The sequence below is a fragment of the Serinus canaria genome, chromosome 2 (genome assembly GCF_022539315.1).
Source record: "Serinus canaria isolate serCan28SL12 chromosome 2, serCan2020, whole genome shotgun sequence".
NCBI classification, from domain to species: Eukaryota; Metazoa; Chordata; class Aves; order Passeriformes; family Fringillidae; genus Serinus; species Serinus canaria.
This window is the reverse complement of record NC_066315.1, coordinates 89855562-89875242: the sequence shown is the minus strand read 5'-3', so window position 1 is coordinate 89875242 and position 19681 is coordinate 89855562. Positions and strand designations below refer to the sequence as shown.

The 19681-nt window shown below is 36.6% G+C and overlaps 1 protein-coding gene across 4 annotated transcripts in view; it reads left to right on the top strand.

The window, feature by feature from the left end:
* Positions 1 to 17104, top strand: part of ANKS6 (ankyrin repeat and sterile alpha motif domain containing 6) — a 38856-nt gene extending 21752 nt beyond the window's left edge. For 2 of the 4 annotated variants that reach the window (XM_018907819.3, XM_050970958.1), the window contains exons 10-17: positions 1116 to 1281; positions 1927 to 2096; positions 5598 to 5787; positions 7148 to 7264; positions 8543 to 8610; positions 9887 to 10003; positions 10899 to 10995; positions 16329 to 17104. In XM_018907819.3, the coding sequence (XP_018763364.3) occupies positions 1116 to 1281; positions 1927 to 2096; positions 5598 to 5787; positions 7148 to 7264; positions 8543 to 8610; positions 9887 to 10003; positions 10899 to 10995; positions 16329 to 16378 (975 nt within the window). In that variant the 3' untranslated portion in view covers positions 16379 to 17104. Of the gene's footprint in view, positions 1 to 1115; positions 1282 to 1926; positions 2097 to 5597; positions 5788 to 7147; positions 7265 to 8542; positions 8611 to 9886; positions 10004 to 10898; positions 10996 to 12424; positions 12798 to 14767; positions 14948 to 16328 lie in introns of all 4 variants that reach the window. The other 2 variants (XR_007776886.1, XR_007776885.1) reach the window with 2 other exon arrangements.
* Positions 17105 to 19681: the final 2577 nt, after the last annotated feature.

Below are 19681 nucleotides of genomic sequence, written 5' to 3'. Positions count from 1 at the left end.
GCCTTCTCTTTCATAGTTGGAGAAAAAGGAGAAGTGCTTACTCCCCTAAGTGTAGACTGTAATAACTAGATACAGAGAAGACCAATCCAGAACTGTGTTTCAGTGTCAGTTGTAGACATGGGACAATGAAAACATTTAGGAGGAATTTTTTTCCTCTTTGCTTTTTTTTATGTGGATGCTAGGTTAATACCAGTGGAGGTGATTTAGGTGGAATAAGGCAGAATAAGGAAAGTGACATAACAGGAAGGTATGTGTTTATCATCCCAAAAAAATAGTTGCAATAACATAGCTGGATAATTGGCATGTGTATAAAGTGAGGAGCAGGGAGAGTAGGGTAGGACTAGCCATCAGTCCTTCTATGAGGAAAGAACGGTCTTGCTGAAGGTATAGGAAGGAGGGAAACAGTAAGTCAGAGATGGAAGAAGTGATTTGAGCAACAGAATAAGCTGAGCTGCAAAAGCTCATATGTCAAGTGGCTGGCAGTGGCCAATGGTGTAAAAGCAAAAGAAATGAAGGAGAATGTGGCTGAGGATGTGGGTAGTGTATAGCTGGATCAGTGTTGCCTCTCTTCATAAAACTCAATAAAGTGGTGCAGCTAGATGCTGCTGTTTAGATTGCAGGGAATGTAGAAATGCAACTGGTGGAGAGAAAGTTTATATCACTTCTTGCAGCTTAGTTTGTAAGAAACAACGATATGATGGATGGGAAGGTGGTAGCTGTTTTGTAAGATGGGAGAGACAAAGCCAGGAATCTGCAGGAAAGAAATTTCACATGTGATAATTTTTTTCCTTCCCTAGTGCTCATAATACTGTGTATATCATATCTCAGGTGCATTGTATATGCTCATTTTTGTTGGCCAAAGATTAAGAAGAATTAATGGCTTAATGTGGTGTAATTTATTTCATTGAATAAATATATTCAGAATCTATATATATATATATTTATATAAGTATATATTCAGTATATTTGTATATGTAGAATAAGATTCTTTCTGATATCCCCTTGGTTCTTCAGTGCAAGTTTCAGAACTTGGGATAAAGAAAATAGCAGTTGAAGTTTGCTCTTTATTTTTCTCAATCAAGAAAGAACAAATTATTTTTCATTTTGTTTTCTAGACATCTGTTAGCAAAGGTACTAGACCAGTCAAATTGCCAACATTTGCAAGAAGACCAGCCTCTCCTTCAAATTCCAATAACTTCAACCATTCCCCCCATTCTTCTGGTGGATCTAATAACATTGCAGGAATTAACAGGCATGGAGGAGAACTGCATAACCGATCAGGTACCATTTTTAACAAGAAAGTATTTTGTATATGATTTGGTTAAAAAATTAGTTTGTGATGATGGTAGAAGATACTAAACCTTTTCTGAATGCTCCTACCATTGTAGAAGCAAAGCTTCTGTAAATTTAGCGGTCATGGGATTAGACTTCAATCACCTGCATAAGGGAAGAAGAGCCTTACATCTGTTACAGAAGTCTCAGTGGTCAGCCCATCTCATGCAGATTTTACTGGATTCATCCATGGTGGATCAGGTGGATGCTGGCTCATTGCACCATACATGTCATAGAGCTGACTCCTATAGCTGTTGCTTACTTTCTGTTTGAAATAAAAAACAATTTTCAATTAAAACAAAAGCTTCATGCATTGTACCTAGTAGTTGTTGAAGACAGTATGGTGAAGTGGCTTATGAAAACTATGTCCAAAGGTATGAAAGTCAGCTCTGTATGTGTATAGACAGGGCTGGCTTCACTCTTCTGCTACTGATTTCTGTTCTTCAATCTGGAAACTGCTGTAGAGATCTGAACCTTGCAATTGTCTCATGCTTTATCCAGTCAGTTTTTTAAATGAAAGTGAATGTTTGAGAGTTAACAAACATTTCAAAATTATGGTTTCCTTTACTGGGTTTATTTTATTTTTTGTTCTAGGTGGCAGTGCAGATAATGTTTTGTCTCAGATTGCAGCCCAAAGAAGAAAAGCATCAGGCTTACCTGAACAGAAACCCAGCCAACAGCACAGTCCAGTCCAGTCAACTCCGTCATCTACCACGTCGGATTTGCAGCGTGCTCAGATTGTTGGCAATGGACATGTTGTAAAGGTAATGGAAAATGTAAAATTTTGAACTCCAGATTGGCTAATAGGTCATATCTCGGTCATGGGTGGCTGGTGCACAACATTGCACAGCCAAAAATGAATGGACACTTGTTATGTTAGTGGAAGCTTTTCAGCTCTACAAACCTTACTTTTAAGTGCAAGCCCACAGAAGATGAAACCTAATAATAAAACATTATTTTACTTTATTATTAATTTCACTCTATTTAAAAAAAAGTAGATGTAATGCTTGATTTTAGGGTAAATCTCCACTATTACGGTTTCTCATTATTTCTTTCTACGGACCAGATATAGTGTTTTATGTTAGTTATTTCTGGATTTTACCCTGAAGTGATATAGTTAGTTTCTCCAGCTAGTTTCCCTTCAAAGGCTCTATCTGAATGCAGAGTATGACATAATTTGTACCAGGATATGGTGACCACAACAATATGTACATAACCAGTCTGGTCCACTGGTGTTATTTTTAAACAGTAGGTCATCACCAAAGTCATGTGCTGACTTACCTGTCAATTCCCTGGAATAGCTTTGCTCTCACAACCTGCACATTTTTGTGCACATGCTTTGTACAACATTTTCGATTGTTAAAGATTTTAAATCTTCAAGATCTGCAGAGACACAAACTGGAAAGCAGCATCATAACAGAAGATGTGACACGCTATTGAGAAATTGATGGGTTTATTTACATAGAGAAACATGCATTTCAGAGAGCAAGAGAAGGAAAACACAAAATTTGGGGTTTATGTTCTAAATGTCTAATATTCTGGAAATGTTAGAATGCGTGAGCAGCAGCAAAATTTCTCCAAATTTTGCTTATGTAATCTCCAAGCAGCTAATATTTTTTTTGCTTTGTTTGCATCTTTTAGTGAGGTTTTTCAAATTTTACTTGAGGAAACAAAAATGACCAGAGTATAAAATTAATACTTTTTGCAATCTCATTCTGTGATGTCTTATATGGCAACAGTACACAATATTTATATTTAATCAGTACATAAAAATAATAAATGGAATTGAAAAGTTGTTCAGAAATTACATGGAAATTTCTGGAGGACAAAAATCAAAAAAAGAAAAGGTGCAACCAATGTTGAAACAGTTTCCACGAATAGTCATCTTGTCTCTGATATGTCAGTCCTGATTCTGGAGGGGCTACTGGTTGCTTTTCAAAATGAGATTGGGAGGTAAGATTTCTAACTCAGCTGGACCACCAGAGTCTGAGGATTTATACAATTCTTTGGCATATGGTAATCTTTCCTCCCTTTCTATCCTGTGTAACTGCTCCCTGAGTTATAAATGATCCATCTCTTTTTCCTGTAAACAAAACCCCTTTATCATCCTCTTCCCTCATTAAAGTTTTGTCTGCAGAGCAGCTACCAAATGCTTTTTCTTTCAGAGGTGGTCGGGCCAGTATGTTTTAATTAAACTCTCAGCATGTCCTCTCAGCTTGTTTTTAACTTGGAAATAATTTCAGAAGAGCTCCTTGTGTGCCCCCCAAAAGTCTCATTTTTCTCCAGTTATATTAATCATCCTACCAAGAGATAATACCTGTGCCTGTGAGCTTGGGGCTGCAGATCCTGTGGCCTTTTGTTGCAACAATGCTGCCACTAAGAAGTTTATCTACTGTTTCCACTCACAGTGGGATACATTAGTGGATAAAAGAGTAGTGAAGTGCAATGTGCTGCAGATCATCTTCTGGAAAGGCTGTTCTTTGTACTGCTGAAAAGATTTTTAAACAACGTTTATGCCACTGTTTTGGAAAGCCAACAGCTTTTTCAGTGCTCTTGGTTTAGATGTCTAGATGAGTTTCCTTCTATCCACCAGTAAGAAAACATGTCATAGTGTGGATCTCACTATAGATATTCATGTATCACACAACTGAGATGATTTTTGGAGATTCCTGGTGGGAGAACACAATCAAATATGGTTCCACACTGGCTGCAAAGGCTAGCAGTGTGTTATTGTAATCAGCAATGTAAATGGTGGAAATCTAATGCCTATATCCATTGAGGAATGGCTTATGTCCTCCCATTAGGATCATGCTGTCTAAACTTGGAAATAGCTGATCTTAAAATGCAGTGATTTTACTCTTATCAATTTTGCAAAACTTACCCATGAGGGGTGAGATGGTGCAAGATTTAAAGAAAGGAAAATAAAAAAATGAATAACATTTTACAAGATAATGTAATTTAAATAAATGCAGACAGTGTGCTAGGGAGGGAAGACCATTCTGCCACACAAATGGCCAATAACAATTTAGATGGAAATTTGGGACAGAAAGTTGAAATGAGTTCATGATGCTCTTCAAGGAACTCTCAAGTTTGTATCATACTACATTACTTCTAGTCAGTTCAGTGCTGGGCTAAGGAAGTATTACATTCTGACAGGATAGAGTAATGGAAGAATGAGTTCAAATGAGTTTTATCTCATTCAAATGAGTTTTATCCTTTAAATGTGCATCTTTTTCATTAACTAGAAATGTTCCATTTATGCCACCACACAGAAGCAAAATTGTAAAGACAAGAACCACTGTCATTCTCATTTCTTGCATTGTTTCCTGGATCGTTTTTTTTATCAGTTTATTTTTAGTAGCCTGAGTAACAAGTGGTATCTAAACTCTGAATTCAGGAATCCAGTAAAAAATCACCTTCTTTTTGGGTCATACAGTGCAGACATCAAAATGGATATGTAGATCAAAGAATTTAGGAGATGAGGTGCATTGATGGTTTTTGTAAAAGTCTGTTGATATGTGTACATATATATATTCTACTACCCATTTTAACTCATGTATTTTCCTGTTTACCATGGCTACAAATGTATTAAATATTTGCTAAATTATTAATAAATCACTTGACTCCTGTTAGTTAATAATAAATTTGAGGGTTGGCTGGAAACTTCCATTCCAGCTCAGCAAGGGGTTTAATACGCCCAAAATGTAGTTTGTGCTTGTTACATGTTTCTGGTAAATCCAACATGAAGTGCTGCTTTAAATTAGCATCTCATATGTTTTGAAAATCCTTAATCTACAAATGAAAATCCCTATTTTCAAGTCAAAGTAATTTACTTTGTTTCTGTTATTAAACTGTTTTTTTTCTAATGCCAGTTTTACCTCTGCTTCTGCACATTCCAAGGGAGGTGGGGAGGTGAGTGAGAGACTGTGTGGTGCATAAGTGCCACCTGTACTTAAACTGAGATAGTCCTTATAGAAAAAGAAAAATTGTAGTGCTTGTGGGCAGTATTTCTTCACAAGAAATAATTTTCCTGTTACAAAATTACAGCCTTAATAAATATATTTTCTTGATAATTTTGAGGAGAGAGACTTTAATCTGGGATAAAATAATTATTGCTTCTATTATTTTAATATAGGTCAAGCAGAAACTTCTTGTTGTGACTACATGCTCTCAGAAATGATACACAAGTAATGTTGAAGCATGATGTGAAGGTAAACATTTTTGTCATTATTCTTTAACTCAAATGATTTTATCATTAATTGCAGCAAAAACTGGAGATGAACAAAAGACCTCCATCTGGGACTTCATCTACGTCTAAAAGCACATCACCAACTCTTACACCTTCTCCATCACCTTCCCCATCTCCTAAGGTTCAAAACGCAGAGTCTTCTGTCTCTTCTTCTCACAGACACGCCAAGAGCAATGGCTCCAGCAGTGGTACTATTACAGAGGATGGTGAGTAGTGTACTGCAGTTACAGATTAATTCATCCAGAATACTGCCTGCTTAAAGCTATAACTATACTGGACTAGTGTGTATCTGCATGAGAGTGAGGTCTCCCTTCTTTCTAGAAAATATATTGTGGTGTTTCCTACAGTGAGATTGATGCTCCTGCACTAACTGCCTTTTTCTCTCCCAAAACCTGGGATTCTTTCTATTTACAGAGAGACTGGGATCACCTCAAAGCTAGCATATAGGTTGGCCACTCATAAGTGGCTTAAGTCCTGTTTTCCACCCGTTGCTGAGGGTACAAAATGCACTTCCTCCACTCTAGATTTTTTTTGTTTTAATTAGTAAATGCAGAGAAGCACATCACTACAGAGATACGTTTTTTTATCCATAGCAAGTCATAGCTACATGAAGTTAAGAGCTGTAGTGCATTTATTTTTCTGAATCGTGAAAATAACCTTATAACAACCTCTTTTTAACTTCAAGTCCTAAGAAAGAATTATGATGTTATTGCTTTTCCTGTAAGATTAGTATCTTTTAAATTAGACTTCTAGGTCTAGATTACAACATTTTAAAAGTCATTTACTGCATTGGAAACAGGGTATTAATAACTTTGTTTTCTCTTGTAAATATCTTTAAAAAAGTGAAGAAAATAACATGACTCAGAACCTTTTAAATAAGGAATGGAGGCACTTGGTACTATTTTTGTTTTTTCTGAAATTGTCTCTGTTGATTTTGGTTTATTTTCACTTATGCCAGTTTTGTCCATTAACACTAATTCCATTTGACACCAAAGACTGGTGATACTTGACCTTCTTTCTGTCCTCTTCTTATGGCTTAGCTGTACATATTATAGTGGCTGCTGGAGCAAATCCTTTCATGTTTAGTGCCATTTTATAATGAGATCTTGATAACATAAGTGTTGCTGATTTAGAGATGCATAAAAGCAAGAGAGCTCACTGTTGGATAATGAAGCAAATTCCCCAAGCCATCAGCTGCTCTCATCTCACTCAGTGAAGCTCAGTTTTGTGACCGTGCACTAATGCCAGGACACTGAGTTCCCTTGTAGCAGAGGTTGTTTGTCAGAAACCCAAGTAGCTCTGGATTCATTGTGTTTGTAAGCTTTTGTAGTTAAGTGCTCCTTTAATTCAAGGGCTTCTCTTACTGATGTTGGATTCAGCAGCAGCAGACAAATGCTGATATGCCAAGCAGTAATCAGAAGAATAAGTACAGAAGGTCTACAGTGTTAACTTTTCTTTCAAGTGAACTTAAATGAGTAAGAAAATTGATTTACATTGACTGTTACTGTGAAGGAAGAGTAGGCAGCAGCATTCAGAGGTGCTGTTTGTTTCTTTGTTTCTTTTTAGGCAACCATTTGGTGGACCATCAACAACTTGTCCCTATTCCAAGAGCCAGTGATATAGAGAATTATGAAAGACGAAACCATGTGAGAGTAAAAGAGGGCTCTGAAAACTTGGAAAAAGGTAATCTTACCTTACTTCTCTAGAATCATATTAGGCATACCAAGTTAGTTGAATTTAAAGTTAAAAAAAAAAAAACAACAAAACCCTAGCAGAAGATAAGACTTAACTAGAATTTTTCTCTTAAGTTGTCTGTGGACTCTCCTATGTAAAGAAGTCTTCCAAAATAGTACACAGAGGTGTGTTTATCTCAAGGTACTTGATGTCTTTTGAGAAGCTTAGAATATAAGATTCTCTTTCCTGTTTCTAGTGATGATGAAATAAAAGGGAAAGTCAAAAGACAAAGAAGTGAAATAAATGAAAGCAAAGTATATTTGGTAATGGACTAGTGGTGTCTTTAAAATGAAAGTTTATATCCAGAATATTAAATATAGTCTTGTTTTATAATGTAATAATTCATGTTCATGTTGGACTCTGACTACTTAATTTACTGACCACTTAGGTACTTAAGGGGAAAAAAACAGTTACTTGTGACAGCAAAGTAATAAAAAGAAAACTTTAGCTGAGAGATGTAATGTGTAATTAAGAAAGGTAATGTCAGGTTATTCTGAAAGTGCACTTATGCTCTTTAGCTAATCACATTTTTTTAAATGTGTGGGAAGAGAGCTGTCAGGTCCTGCAACATTTAATTTTCTTAGGCCTTTAGAAGAAAGACAGCAATTCAGAGCTCTTAGCCTTAAAAGGTGGCCTTGTAAAACTTAAATTCTGTCCAGCTTTCATCTTAGCTGGACTTCCGCTGTCTTTGTTCAAGGTGCCTGGATGTTGGGCACATAAGGAGAAAAAGGTGCAGAAAGACCTGTGCTGTATCAGTGTTTTCAAAGAGCAGGTGTGTCGTTGCTTGCTCTACTCTTTGCCTTCCTGGATGATAACATAGAAATATGCCTTTCAGTTCCTTGCCTGCTTGAGGAGTTCTGCTGTCTAACCTGCACAATTTCGATCAGCCATCTGGGGCCAAGCACCTGCATTTTAGGCATTGAAGTGCCTTAGTTGCCCTTACTGGTTTGGTTTTGTAAGATCCTTTTAATGAGTTAGAAAGGGCAATACAACGGTGCTTATCCTAGCAAGGTAAGACTAGATGGAATTACAGTATATGTAAGTAGGTGAGAACAGAGTAAGCCAATGTTTCAATTTCTGATGGAGAATAAATGGGGTTGTTTTTTTCTTGCCATAAATGACTATGGGAAATATAGGCTTTAATACATATTTTCAGTTTATAATGCTGAGGTCATTACAATATTTTCTAATCTATGGAGTTGAATTTTTTTTTTCCTGTTATTACAGATGAGCTGACTGGCCTCCTTAAAAAATTGTCACTTGAGAAATATCAGCCTATATTTGAGGAACAGGAGGTATGTCTTTTCTAAAAGATCTTTTACTGTTTTAATGAGTAGGGTAAAAGACATTGCATCAGATTTGTGATCCAGAATCAAGTTCTACAACCAGTCCTGGTTGCCGAAAGAACCTTGAAACATATACCAAGTGGTATTTGTGGCATTCTCCAGAATAATGCAAATAGCAGAGCTTTTTACACCTACAGCTTTTCTATACATAGGGGTTTTTTTCTCTCTGTTGTTACACTCTCCTTTTCCATATATATGTCTGTATCCAATGTGGTTAAACAGTTCATAGGACATACTGTATCATCCCTGGAATCACGGCTGAAACCTCATTTTCAGAAGGAGAACAGCAGGGTGTGAGTCACTGAGATGGCTGTTTTATCTTCTTTATCCACTGTGCATAAGCAATAGGAGAATTAAAGTGGGGAGTATAGGCATTGTGATAGATGAGAGCTGTGACACTGACTTGCTGAAGGATGCAATGACAGGAAATGTTGCTGAAAATAAATAAAATTAATTCATTACAATGTTTAAGGCAGGATCAGATATGAGCAAATACTCTGTGTTTATTTGGGCAAAGAAAAGGGTAGTGAATGGACATGCAGTAAGTTGACATTGCTACACAGTTCAAAATTCAGCACAAGCCCAGACAATTTAGCTGCATCACAATAGATTGGGTTATTATTGTTCCTCTGCATGATAGGCAAGGGAGCATTGTGTAGAAATTAATATACTTAGTGTGGAAAGGTTCTATCAATATGAAAAGTTTCAGATGTTTGTTCTTATCACAACTTTATGGATATGTTGTAATGATAAAAACTGTTACATAAACAAAACCTAGGTTTTTTCTCAGGAGACACTGGAAAAGTAAACACAATATTCTGAAGTTCCTGAAATACTTAGTGGGAAAGGATGAAGAAAAGAGAGAAACCTTAGGTTGATTCAAGTAGCTGCTACGGTAGGCAGAGGAATTTCTGTGGAGACTATATAGTCTGTATTAATAGAACTTGATGGGAAAAAACCTGAAAATCCATTAATATTTTAGGTGTATTATCATGATTAGTTGAATGATTAACAGCAGATTAGAAGCCTTACAACAGAGTGGCAAAGTGTGTATGTACCGTTTGATGCTGGCAATTCATTAAAAATTGTTTTTGCACAATATTTACATTAAATCTATGCAATTAAAAAAACCCAAGAAACCACTTTTAACCTTTAGTAATGAATCTTCACATAGATAAATTTGTCTTACCTTTTTTCTTTTTTTTTTTTCTTTTTTTATATGCAGGTGGATATGGAAGCTTTCCTCACACTTACTGATGGTGATTTGAAAGAGTTGGGTATTAAAACGGATGGATCAAGGCAGCAAATTTTGGCAGCTATTTCTGAACTGAATGCAGGAAAGGTACATTTAAAGTATTGTACTTAGTAAATTACTTCAAAGTTTTTATAAAATTAATACAACATACACTTTGAAATTCAGATACAGATGCTAGTTAGAAAAGCTAAAATATTTTTTTCCAAACGTAGTGTTTCATGTATTTGACTAGTAAAAAATCTTCCTTTTCAGCACTTCCTGTTCGCTTTCAAGAACTCTTTCCTAGTCCAGTGAACAAGCTACTTGTAAACATGAGCAATTTTGCAGTTTCTGAATATTGATTTCAGCAGTGCTAAAAAGAACCATCTGGCTGCAATAGGGCAGCTAGAGAATACTGTGTAAGAGGAAGGGTGTCCTTTGGTTAACATAAAAGGTTTTGATTCCTCCATGATTATGTGAATAGCTTTTCTCTTGTTTCATACATTTTTATTGCCTTTGAATTTTATGTTGATATGAAGTAATTTGCTAAGAATAGTGTAGAGTTAACAGTGCTCTTTCCAGAGGGATTTTATACTTTGATCAGGCTTGCTGATGCTTCTCAGCAGCTTTCTTAGATTTGAGGTCCATTCCCTCTCTGATAGTGGATGTTCAGACAAACAAAACACAAAGACAATTTCTCTACATCAGTATCAACAGTATTGATGAGGCTAAAATCTGGGGAGGTAGATGATGTTCTGTACTAAGATATGCCATAAAGATAGGAAGAAAATAATGGAAATGTTTCTATTGTTGTCTGGTAGTTTCAGGAAAAGATTGCTACAAGGTTTTCTATGTATGTCTGTAAGGTAAGGATTTGTTATTTTTTCTGATAGTATACTGAACATAGACACACATATTTACACATTTGTTGTGTAGTCTTAGTAAATTCATTTTTAAACAGAAATTTAAGAATACCTTATTTTATTTTATTGTTCTTTTACAGGGTCGAGAGAGACAGATTTTACAAGAAACTATACACAACTTCCACTCTTCCTTTGAGAGTAGTGTTAGTAACACACGACCACCAGGTCATTCCCAATGTAAGTAGCACCTGAAATTAATTTAAAAATATATTGCAGGTTGAATCACAGAATCACAGTATCAGTTAGGTTGGAAAACACCTCTGAGATCATACAGTCCAACCTATGACCAAACACCACCATGCCAACCAGACCACAGCACTGAATGCCACTTCCAGTCTTTTCTTAAACACCTCCAGAGATGGTGACGCCATCATCTCCCTAGGCAGGCCATTCCAATGTCTAATCACTCACTCAGTGAAAGAAATCTTCCTAATGTCCAAATGTGTGGATATTTTATATAGTACTGGCTGGAAGACAGAATGTGACAAACAAGATGGTTAGCTACTTTCCTGGTTAATGATATGTGTCTCTTGCTGAGACTGTAGAGAAGATTTCAATATAAAAAGTAGAGGTATCTGTAAGATGTTTATGCACCCTTCATTACTATCTGAAATAAGGATAAGATTTTTGTTGTGCATTACTAAACACAGAAAATGGATGTAAGTATAGCAAACCAGAGTATACAGTATACTCTCTATAGTGTCTGGTTGTATATATGTAGCATCAGTGGGAGGTGTTCCTGAATGATACCTAATTAACTTTAGCATACTCTTTATAGGAAACACTTTAGTATGATCAGATAGAATAAATATATTCAAGATTTACAGTTTAGCATAATGATTTAGGCAGCTATGTTAATTATATATTTATGTATGTATGTATTTAATTATTTTGTATAGGTGATATTTTTATATGATTTTCTATAGTTGGTTGCTTTGGAATACATGGAATACATTCCAAGCACCAGTGTTATCTGCTAGCCAAGCTAGAGAAACTGCCTTTTAAAATGTTCTTTCTGTAGCCAAAACATACAGGAAGGTGTTGCTGACCTGTAATAATTGAATACATTTCCTACACTCTCAGATGTAAAAACTACAAATCTCTGTCCTGCCATCCACCTGAAACAATGGCAGATACTCATCTGTTACTTCAGATTAAAGCATAGGGTGTAACCTATTCCCACGTGTACTTCTGTATCCATGTTTTAGTAGAAACAATGAAAGCCATTGAATAGCTTTGAGAAGTTCAACCGTGTTACAAGTCCATCTTCTTCAATTGTTTATCTTGCTGCTTTTATCTACTCACAAAATAATTTCATTTGTTTAGGGGCTATGCCAAGTAATTCAGGTATTGTATGCTTTAGGAAACCCTAATAATGAGCTAGTCCCAGTTGTTCCAATCTCAGTCAGCTGCATTTCACTGGATATGTGAAAGCAGGTGCTGACTGTTGACCTACTAATGTCTTGGGGCAAACTGGGAATTGCTGGGGTAGTTAGTGAATGTGGGCCACTTCAGTATTCTGTGTAGTCTGCTTGGCTGAAAGCATGTGTGGGAACTTCTGGATGTCTCTTGGTAACATCCCAGAGCTGAAGAGCCTCTTCTGTAGGTATGACTAGGTGAGCAGAAGCTGTTTGGGATTTAATTACATGGTGCAAAGAACTGGAATTACTCAAGAACCAAAGAAGCATAGAGGTGTAATGTATCTCCAAGCAACTTGCTGACCTTAAGTGTCTTGAAGACATCAAAGGACAAGAATGGTGGCTCAGAGCTGGGGAGAACATCCTTTTGTAAGAATGGAGGCAACAGTTGCTCCTGTTGAGTTTTTGACAAGAGACTGCAAGAAGGCTGCCATGAGAGGTCTGGCTTTTGGGTTTTTGTGTATGAGAGCTCCATGATACAGATTTGGCTGTGGAACAGAAACAGAAGCTCTAAGAGAGAAGAGGAAGACAACTTGTTGCTAAAAGAAGTTTCTGCACCAGGTAAGCTGCTTTTTATTGTAAAAAGTAGCAGTGGAATCCTTATGCAGTCTCTGGAACTTGAAGTAATGTCCAGGAATGTGTAATATTTTAGGGCATAAGAGCAGCTGTACCAAGTTAGATCCAAGGTCCATACAATTGTGTTCAGCTTTTTCATCCAGTCTCATCTGACACTGATTGGAAGAGCTACTTGCTTTCATTTGCTGTGAACTTGCCATGTCCTGACTTCTTTTGCTTCATCATACTGGATCAGAAGATACAGTGAGCAGTTGTTTCCTCTTCACTGCCTCCATGCCACTGATGATTTTACAGATCACTGTGATATCCTTCTTCATTCACGTTTTTTTCGAGGGGAAGGCTTATAGGCTGCTTTGTCATTCCCTGTACCATAGGTTTTCTAACTTCTTTTCCTTTTCTGCTATTATCTTTTCAGACTTGGGAGATACCAGCCTAGCGTACAGTATTCAAATATGTAGGCATGTTATGGATTTACATGTCAGACTGATGTTTGTTTTTCAGTTCAGTTCTCTGCTTTCTATTCTCGTGCTCTTTGCTAGTTATTTCTGGTACTTTGCTGTGTTGGTTATAATTGAAGACTGAATTGGTATTAATTCGAATTACCTCTTACAACCCAGCTGATCTTCTGAGTTTGAGCTCACAACCTATAATTTTATATAAACACACATACGTCATCTTTTCCATTTGCCTTACTTCATATTACTTACCTTCATATTACTTTATCTTCACCAAATTTTGTCACTATCTTATTGTTTAGGCACAGATGTCATATGAAATCTTTTTGCCAGTCTTCTGTTTACCTTTCTTTTTACTTACATGCATAACTTAGGAAGGTTTTTCCCTTCACTCTATATGTACTTTCAAAATCATATATTGAATACACTTTTCATATCCTGAATATCCCCATGCAGATGCCTGTGAAATACTAGTGGTGAATCTCTCTACTATGGAAAAAATCAGTATTAACTGCAAACTTCTGTCCTCTGCCTCCATAACAGATTATTTAATCACACAGGAAATTTTATTTTTACCCTGTGGGTTCCTTATTGTCTTAAGGGCTAACCTTGAACCTTGTGAAATGCCTTGTCAAAATCCAAGCATCAAATGGACTTCTTTAATCTACAAGACTGTTGGTACTTTCAAGGAATTCTAGTAGGTTGGTGAGGGAGGACTTCAAAAATCCCTTCTTGATTGTTTCCAACAGAATTTCAGATTGTTAGAGGTTTTATTAATCTGGTTGGTATTACTGTCCAACTCACTGGTCTCTGTTTCCCTGCATTTCCTGTTGAACCATTAAAAAGATTTGCATCACTGTTATCACATCTCAGTTATGTGACAATTTGAACAACAACCTCTGTTCTGTACAAAGCAGTTCAGCTGCTTAGTCCTTCTGCTTCTCTAGGACATCTGCCTTAGAAATTTGCTATTGCTTGCTTGGTGTATTCGTTTCATAGTCTTTTTCGCTAGTACTTCAGGTTAAGCTGTCTTGGAGTCCCACATAAAGGTTTCTGAAATGGAATCCTTCTACCCCCACCCCATGCCAGGGACACTAGGTTAGGCTGTATGAATACCTTGCTCCAGTCCTTGCCTGACCTGCATAAGGCAGAGCAGTGTAAATGATTCAGAGGCTACTAGACCCCCCCAAGCCATTAGGTTTGGAAGCACCATGAATTCTCAATAGGCAAACAGTACTTGCATGTGGAATATTGCCTTCATCTCTTTTTTTAATGGAAATTATTTGGTCATTTTTAGGAAAGTCTGATAAAGTTATTCATTGCAAGAGTGAACGTTTTAGCGGGTTTTGACACTTTGGTGGTTTGACTACTATTATGTCTTGGAAAATTGACAATGCACCCTATCCATGATAAGAAAAACTTCTAGGAAGATACTGCTTCTTTATAGCCCAGTGAATGTGTCCAGCAAACACAGAATTACTGTGCTGCTTTGCCATTTAGAGCAGATAACCAGTCCATGGAGGCATGAGGCTCTGAGGAACAAAATGTCTGGATTCCAACTTCAGTGAAACAGCAAGTGGCAGCATGAAGTCCAGCTTTCTGAGAGAATGGGATTTAACAAATAATATTATCCCAGGAAGAGTTTCTGTTTGTGGTTGGAGGTGACCTTACAGGATTCTGGTAAAAAAGAAAATTGGACCTTCTGAATGCCTTGTTGCCAGGACTAATTTTTTAGTTTATTGGGGGGGGCTGTGTTAAGATTCATGCTCCCATTAACTGAGTGCAGTCAAGAGGTTGAACAGATCTGGCAGTGGTCAGCAGGTTAATTGAAGCAAATGACAACAAAGAAGACAGAGTTGCATTTCAACACAAACTTGCCAAATCAGAAATGAAAAGCTGAAAAAAGGTCATGTGAATGCTTATTAAAAAAAAAAAAAAAGGGGTGGGGGGGAGAAAAGCAACTGAAATAATTTCCTCCAGAAGTGTATACATAAAATCCTATGTGCTAGTTATTGTAGAGATAATAAATGTGTAAGGAAGTGTTACATGTTGAATCCACTGATAAAAAATGGAAACACTTCATGGAAGTTCCCTTGCCCATTTATGGCTTGTAACAGAATTTGCCATTTCTACAAAAATTGCATGAAAAATGCAAGAGACCATCCAAGGTTTGTACTCAGAAGGACAATCTTTTTCTGCTAGGATATTTCTTAAACTCCTTATGAAAAATCCCATTAAGATTGCTTGGAGGTAAAGCTAACTACCAGTTAACTTAGTTTGCCTTTTAATGCCAAGTTTATTGAAATGTCTGTAAGAGAAAGATCAGCCTTGTTATTTAGTACAGGCATCCAGCTGCTCTCCCCCATCTAAACAACTTCTGACAGGTGGGAAGAAAAGAGAAAATCCAAACATCTGGTAGTGGCAATGAACAAAGGCAGGAGAATAAACCAAATATTCTCCAGACAAAAGTTTAAATGAAGAGTAGCTATAACTATGATGAAAAAAGAATATGATGCCATGCAGTGTATAGTTAGTGGAAATTCTGGTCCTCAAGTTTCTTTTCACATATTATAGCATGTTATATATATATTGATATATACATATGTATCTGCAGATACAGAATTATTTGTGCATTTACTTTTCATTTTCGGATTTAGACTCAAAAATATCCAGTGGAAATTATCCAGCGGAGGGAGTTAGAGATTGCAGAGAGAGAAGTAAAAATAGGAGCAAAATCAATACAGACTTGCATATAAATATCATACAGGATTCAGATAATCACTTACTGGAAAAGTGCACATTGAGAATAGAGGGATACTCAAAACTCTGTGGCAGTAGGTGACCTTTTCACACATGAGTTTGACTTTTTATACCTTCTCCTTAAAGAAGATGGCTTAAGATGAGTAAAACGAATTACAGGATCAAACTGTTAGATACTGGTATAACACATACATTGGGAAATGTGGGCCTGTTTGCAGTAGTTGTGGAATTACTCTCTTGTTTACAGTTGTGAGTCTTGCTGATTACAGTTTTTCAGACTTCTTTTTTTTCTCTCTTACAGCTCCTGGATGCTCTTTAAAACCACAAGAAGCCGTTTCTTCTAAAAGGTAGCTACTGGAACAAAAGTGGGTTTTATTTTTCATGGTGAAGTCCAGCATCTGACTAAGTAAATCTCTACAAATGAAAATTTGAAAAGCTAGTCCTGACTACACTGACATAGGATTTTCTGCAGTAACGTGCTTAAAATACAAAACCTACAGAAAGGCAAAGCAAATAGCAAAGAGATTGCCTCTATAGTTCAACCTAAGTGTTGAATTGTTCAAGGCATCAGTGGTCTGAATTCAGGAAGAGCAAAGTCAGAAGAGCAGGAAGAATGGGTGAAGATGCAAGAAGATGGATGTTTCATTCCACTCTTGCCCATAGATGAAGAATCCACAGGAGACCAATATGGGCACAAGTCAAGAGGAACAAAAGCATGGAAGAAGGCAAGAAGGACACCATAAATTGTGGCCCCTTCTCCATGGGGAAATACATAAGCTGAATATGCCTCTTTTGATTGGATACAGATAAAGTAGTCTAGATTGAAAATGTAGTGGTTTCATGGGAAGAAATATAAAGGAGAAGTAATGCTGCATTCTTCAGTAATCAAAATATATTTTATATATTCAATATTATGAGGTTAGAACAGCAATAAAAGTAAAAACAAAATACCTATTTGTAAAAACAGCACTTTATTTGAGTAAATGCATAATCTGTCACCAATATTTAAACTGAAAGAATGTTAAAATATTTTATATTGTTGACTTTTTTTTTTTGAGAATAAAACCATTTACATGATATTGGCTGGGGTTTTTTTGAATAGTAACACTAGCATATCCTTAAAAATGCATTTTTATAACTTGATTTTTTAGCAGTTTTGAAATGAAAGTTACAGTAATTACAAGTAGAAATAATTTTCTGCTTAGTAAATATCATTTTTGTTAAGCAGTTAAAATGCAGATTATCAGGAATTAAAATACAATTCATCAGAAGCCGCTGACACTACATTTATCTTTCTGAAGACTCAAGTACTGCAAGTAAGGGCAAGAAGATCTTGGAGCTCCAATTACCTGAGTGCTTTCAGTATATAACTAAAGGTTTTACATTTCTCTATGCTCCTGACAGCTCATGGCTGCTTTTTCTGCCTTTGAGAGGAGGTAAGTTTGAGACAGAGTCCTGTATTGTGTATCTGTGTGTCAGGGCTGGTATGGGCAGCTCTTTATACTCTGTAGGCAGTGGAGGTTGTGGGTACCATCACCAGGGCCTCAAAACCTGTCACCGACATAGTTTATGAAAAATCCTTTACTTAGGAATTTTCCTCTCCTGAGAGCTGAGAAGCCTCAGGAACAAACTGTAAACAATTCTTATCTGCTGCTGTGGAATGCAACAGAGAAAATCTCTGATTGGCCCCGTCAAACTGTTTGCAATTAAGAGCCTATCACAGGACACCTGTTCTGCTGGTCTCAGTCTGTCTGAGAAGACCTCAGTTTACAGATTCCTATTCTATTCTTAGCATAGCTTAGTAGTGGAATCCTTTTCTCTATTCTGTTAGTATAGTTTTTATATCTTATATAATAATAAATCAAGCCTTCTGATACATGGAGTCAACTTTCTCGTCTCTTCCCTCATCCTGGAACCCCAGAAAACTAGGTAACAAAAACCCAGTTGTCTCACTGGGGTAGACCAGAAGTTTGATTCAGTTGTTCAGACCTCCACTGGCATTTGCCAGGCCCTGAGGCATCCAAAGCACCCAGAAGGGATGCCAGACATGACACTACATGAGGGTTATGATCACGTTATTCATTGCAGCCACTTTGACAAAGAGACCATTCAGAGATGGGGACTGTAATTTCATTGATTTGTCCTGATTTGTCACAGACCTTCAAAGGTGAAAGCTTTTTTTTAAAATTCCTATTTACTGTTCATTTTCTGTGTTCTCCTTTTCAGTTTAAATGAAAATCCTTGTTAGCAAACTTTGCTTACCTGATAATGAAAAGTGATACCTTCTGGGTTTTATCAAAGAAAAAAATCTTACAAAAACCATTTCTTGTTATGATTCAGTCTAGTGTTACAGGGTTAACTAATCTGGAATTATTAACCTAAGATTTTGCTGAGGAGTACTGTTATTTTACAAGAAGCTTTTATAAGTTTCTTTGAATTTAATTTTCTTTTTCTGTACTTTGAGCATTAATGAAGATCTGATTTTGAGTAAAGAAACTTTGTTATCTGGAAATTATTCAAGCAGTCATCTATCGTATTTCTCATGCTTCAGCAAATGCCTTAGAAGCCAGGTTCCTTCTCAAGGGAATAACTTTGGTTTCCAGAGTGAAGGGGAACATAGGAGTTCATGCAAAGAGATTTCTTTAATACTGAGATCAGCTTAATTTACAATTGCTTGGCTTGTCTGACTCTGACACTAATAGCCTCAAACTTGCCACTTTATTTTATTTCAAAGCCCTTTTGGCAGTACAAGGGTACATTTAGTGGGAACAGCCTTTGTCCATTAAAACCGAAACTTCTTGTGCTATATTTAAAGCTCATTTGGAACACTTAATTTCCAGTCTCTCAGAAGTTTCTATTATTGAAATAAACTGTTAATGCAATGTCCTCCTTAAAGTGTCACAGCAAGGAATTGTTTCAATTGTTTTGCCACTTGTCATTCACAGCATTCCAGTGTGCATTAAAACTTAATGGAGTTAATATGCAGTCATAAAAACAAAAGCAAACAGATATTTGAAGTATGATTGCCATATTCTCAGCATTGCTCCTATAGCATTTTAATTGGCCTCTTACTTCTCTTGAGTTTTTATTCATAAGTATGTTCAAAATAGGTCTGTCTGGTCTTAAGAGGAGTGGGATATCAGGACTGTTAGCAGAAGCACAGGCTAGTCCTGTACAGGAGCAGAGTTCTTGAAGGTGATAAACAGGTTAATGTGAGTGTTGGAAAGCAGGCCCATTCAAGACACTTTTTATTAATAACCTAAAAATATTCTGTGTTCATGTATACACTTGATGCATAGCTGTGAGTTCTTGTTTTTAGTAAGCCAATGTGATTTGTTACCCCACAGAATCGGTAGCCTCCAATTAGTTGGTGCAGAGATTTCCTGTTTTTCTGAGTTGTGGAACAAAACCATTGCACAGACAGCAGCCAACAGTGCTAGCTTTGATTACAACAGGCCTGATTTCAACTGTTCTCCACAGATTTCTCCATGTTTTTTCTAAGTCACTCTCTGCTGCCATTAAGAATGGCATTCTTCCTAAGAATGGGGAGAATGAATAAATGAAAAACAAATTGAATAAAAGCTAGAGATAAAAGTTCAACTGCTAGACTGGGATTTCTGGTTTTCTTTCCAGGATCTGCCTCTCTTTTAGGTG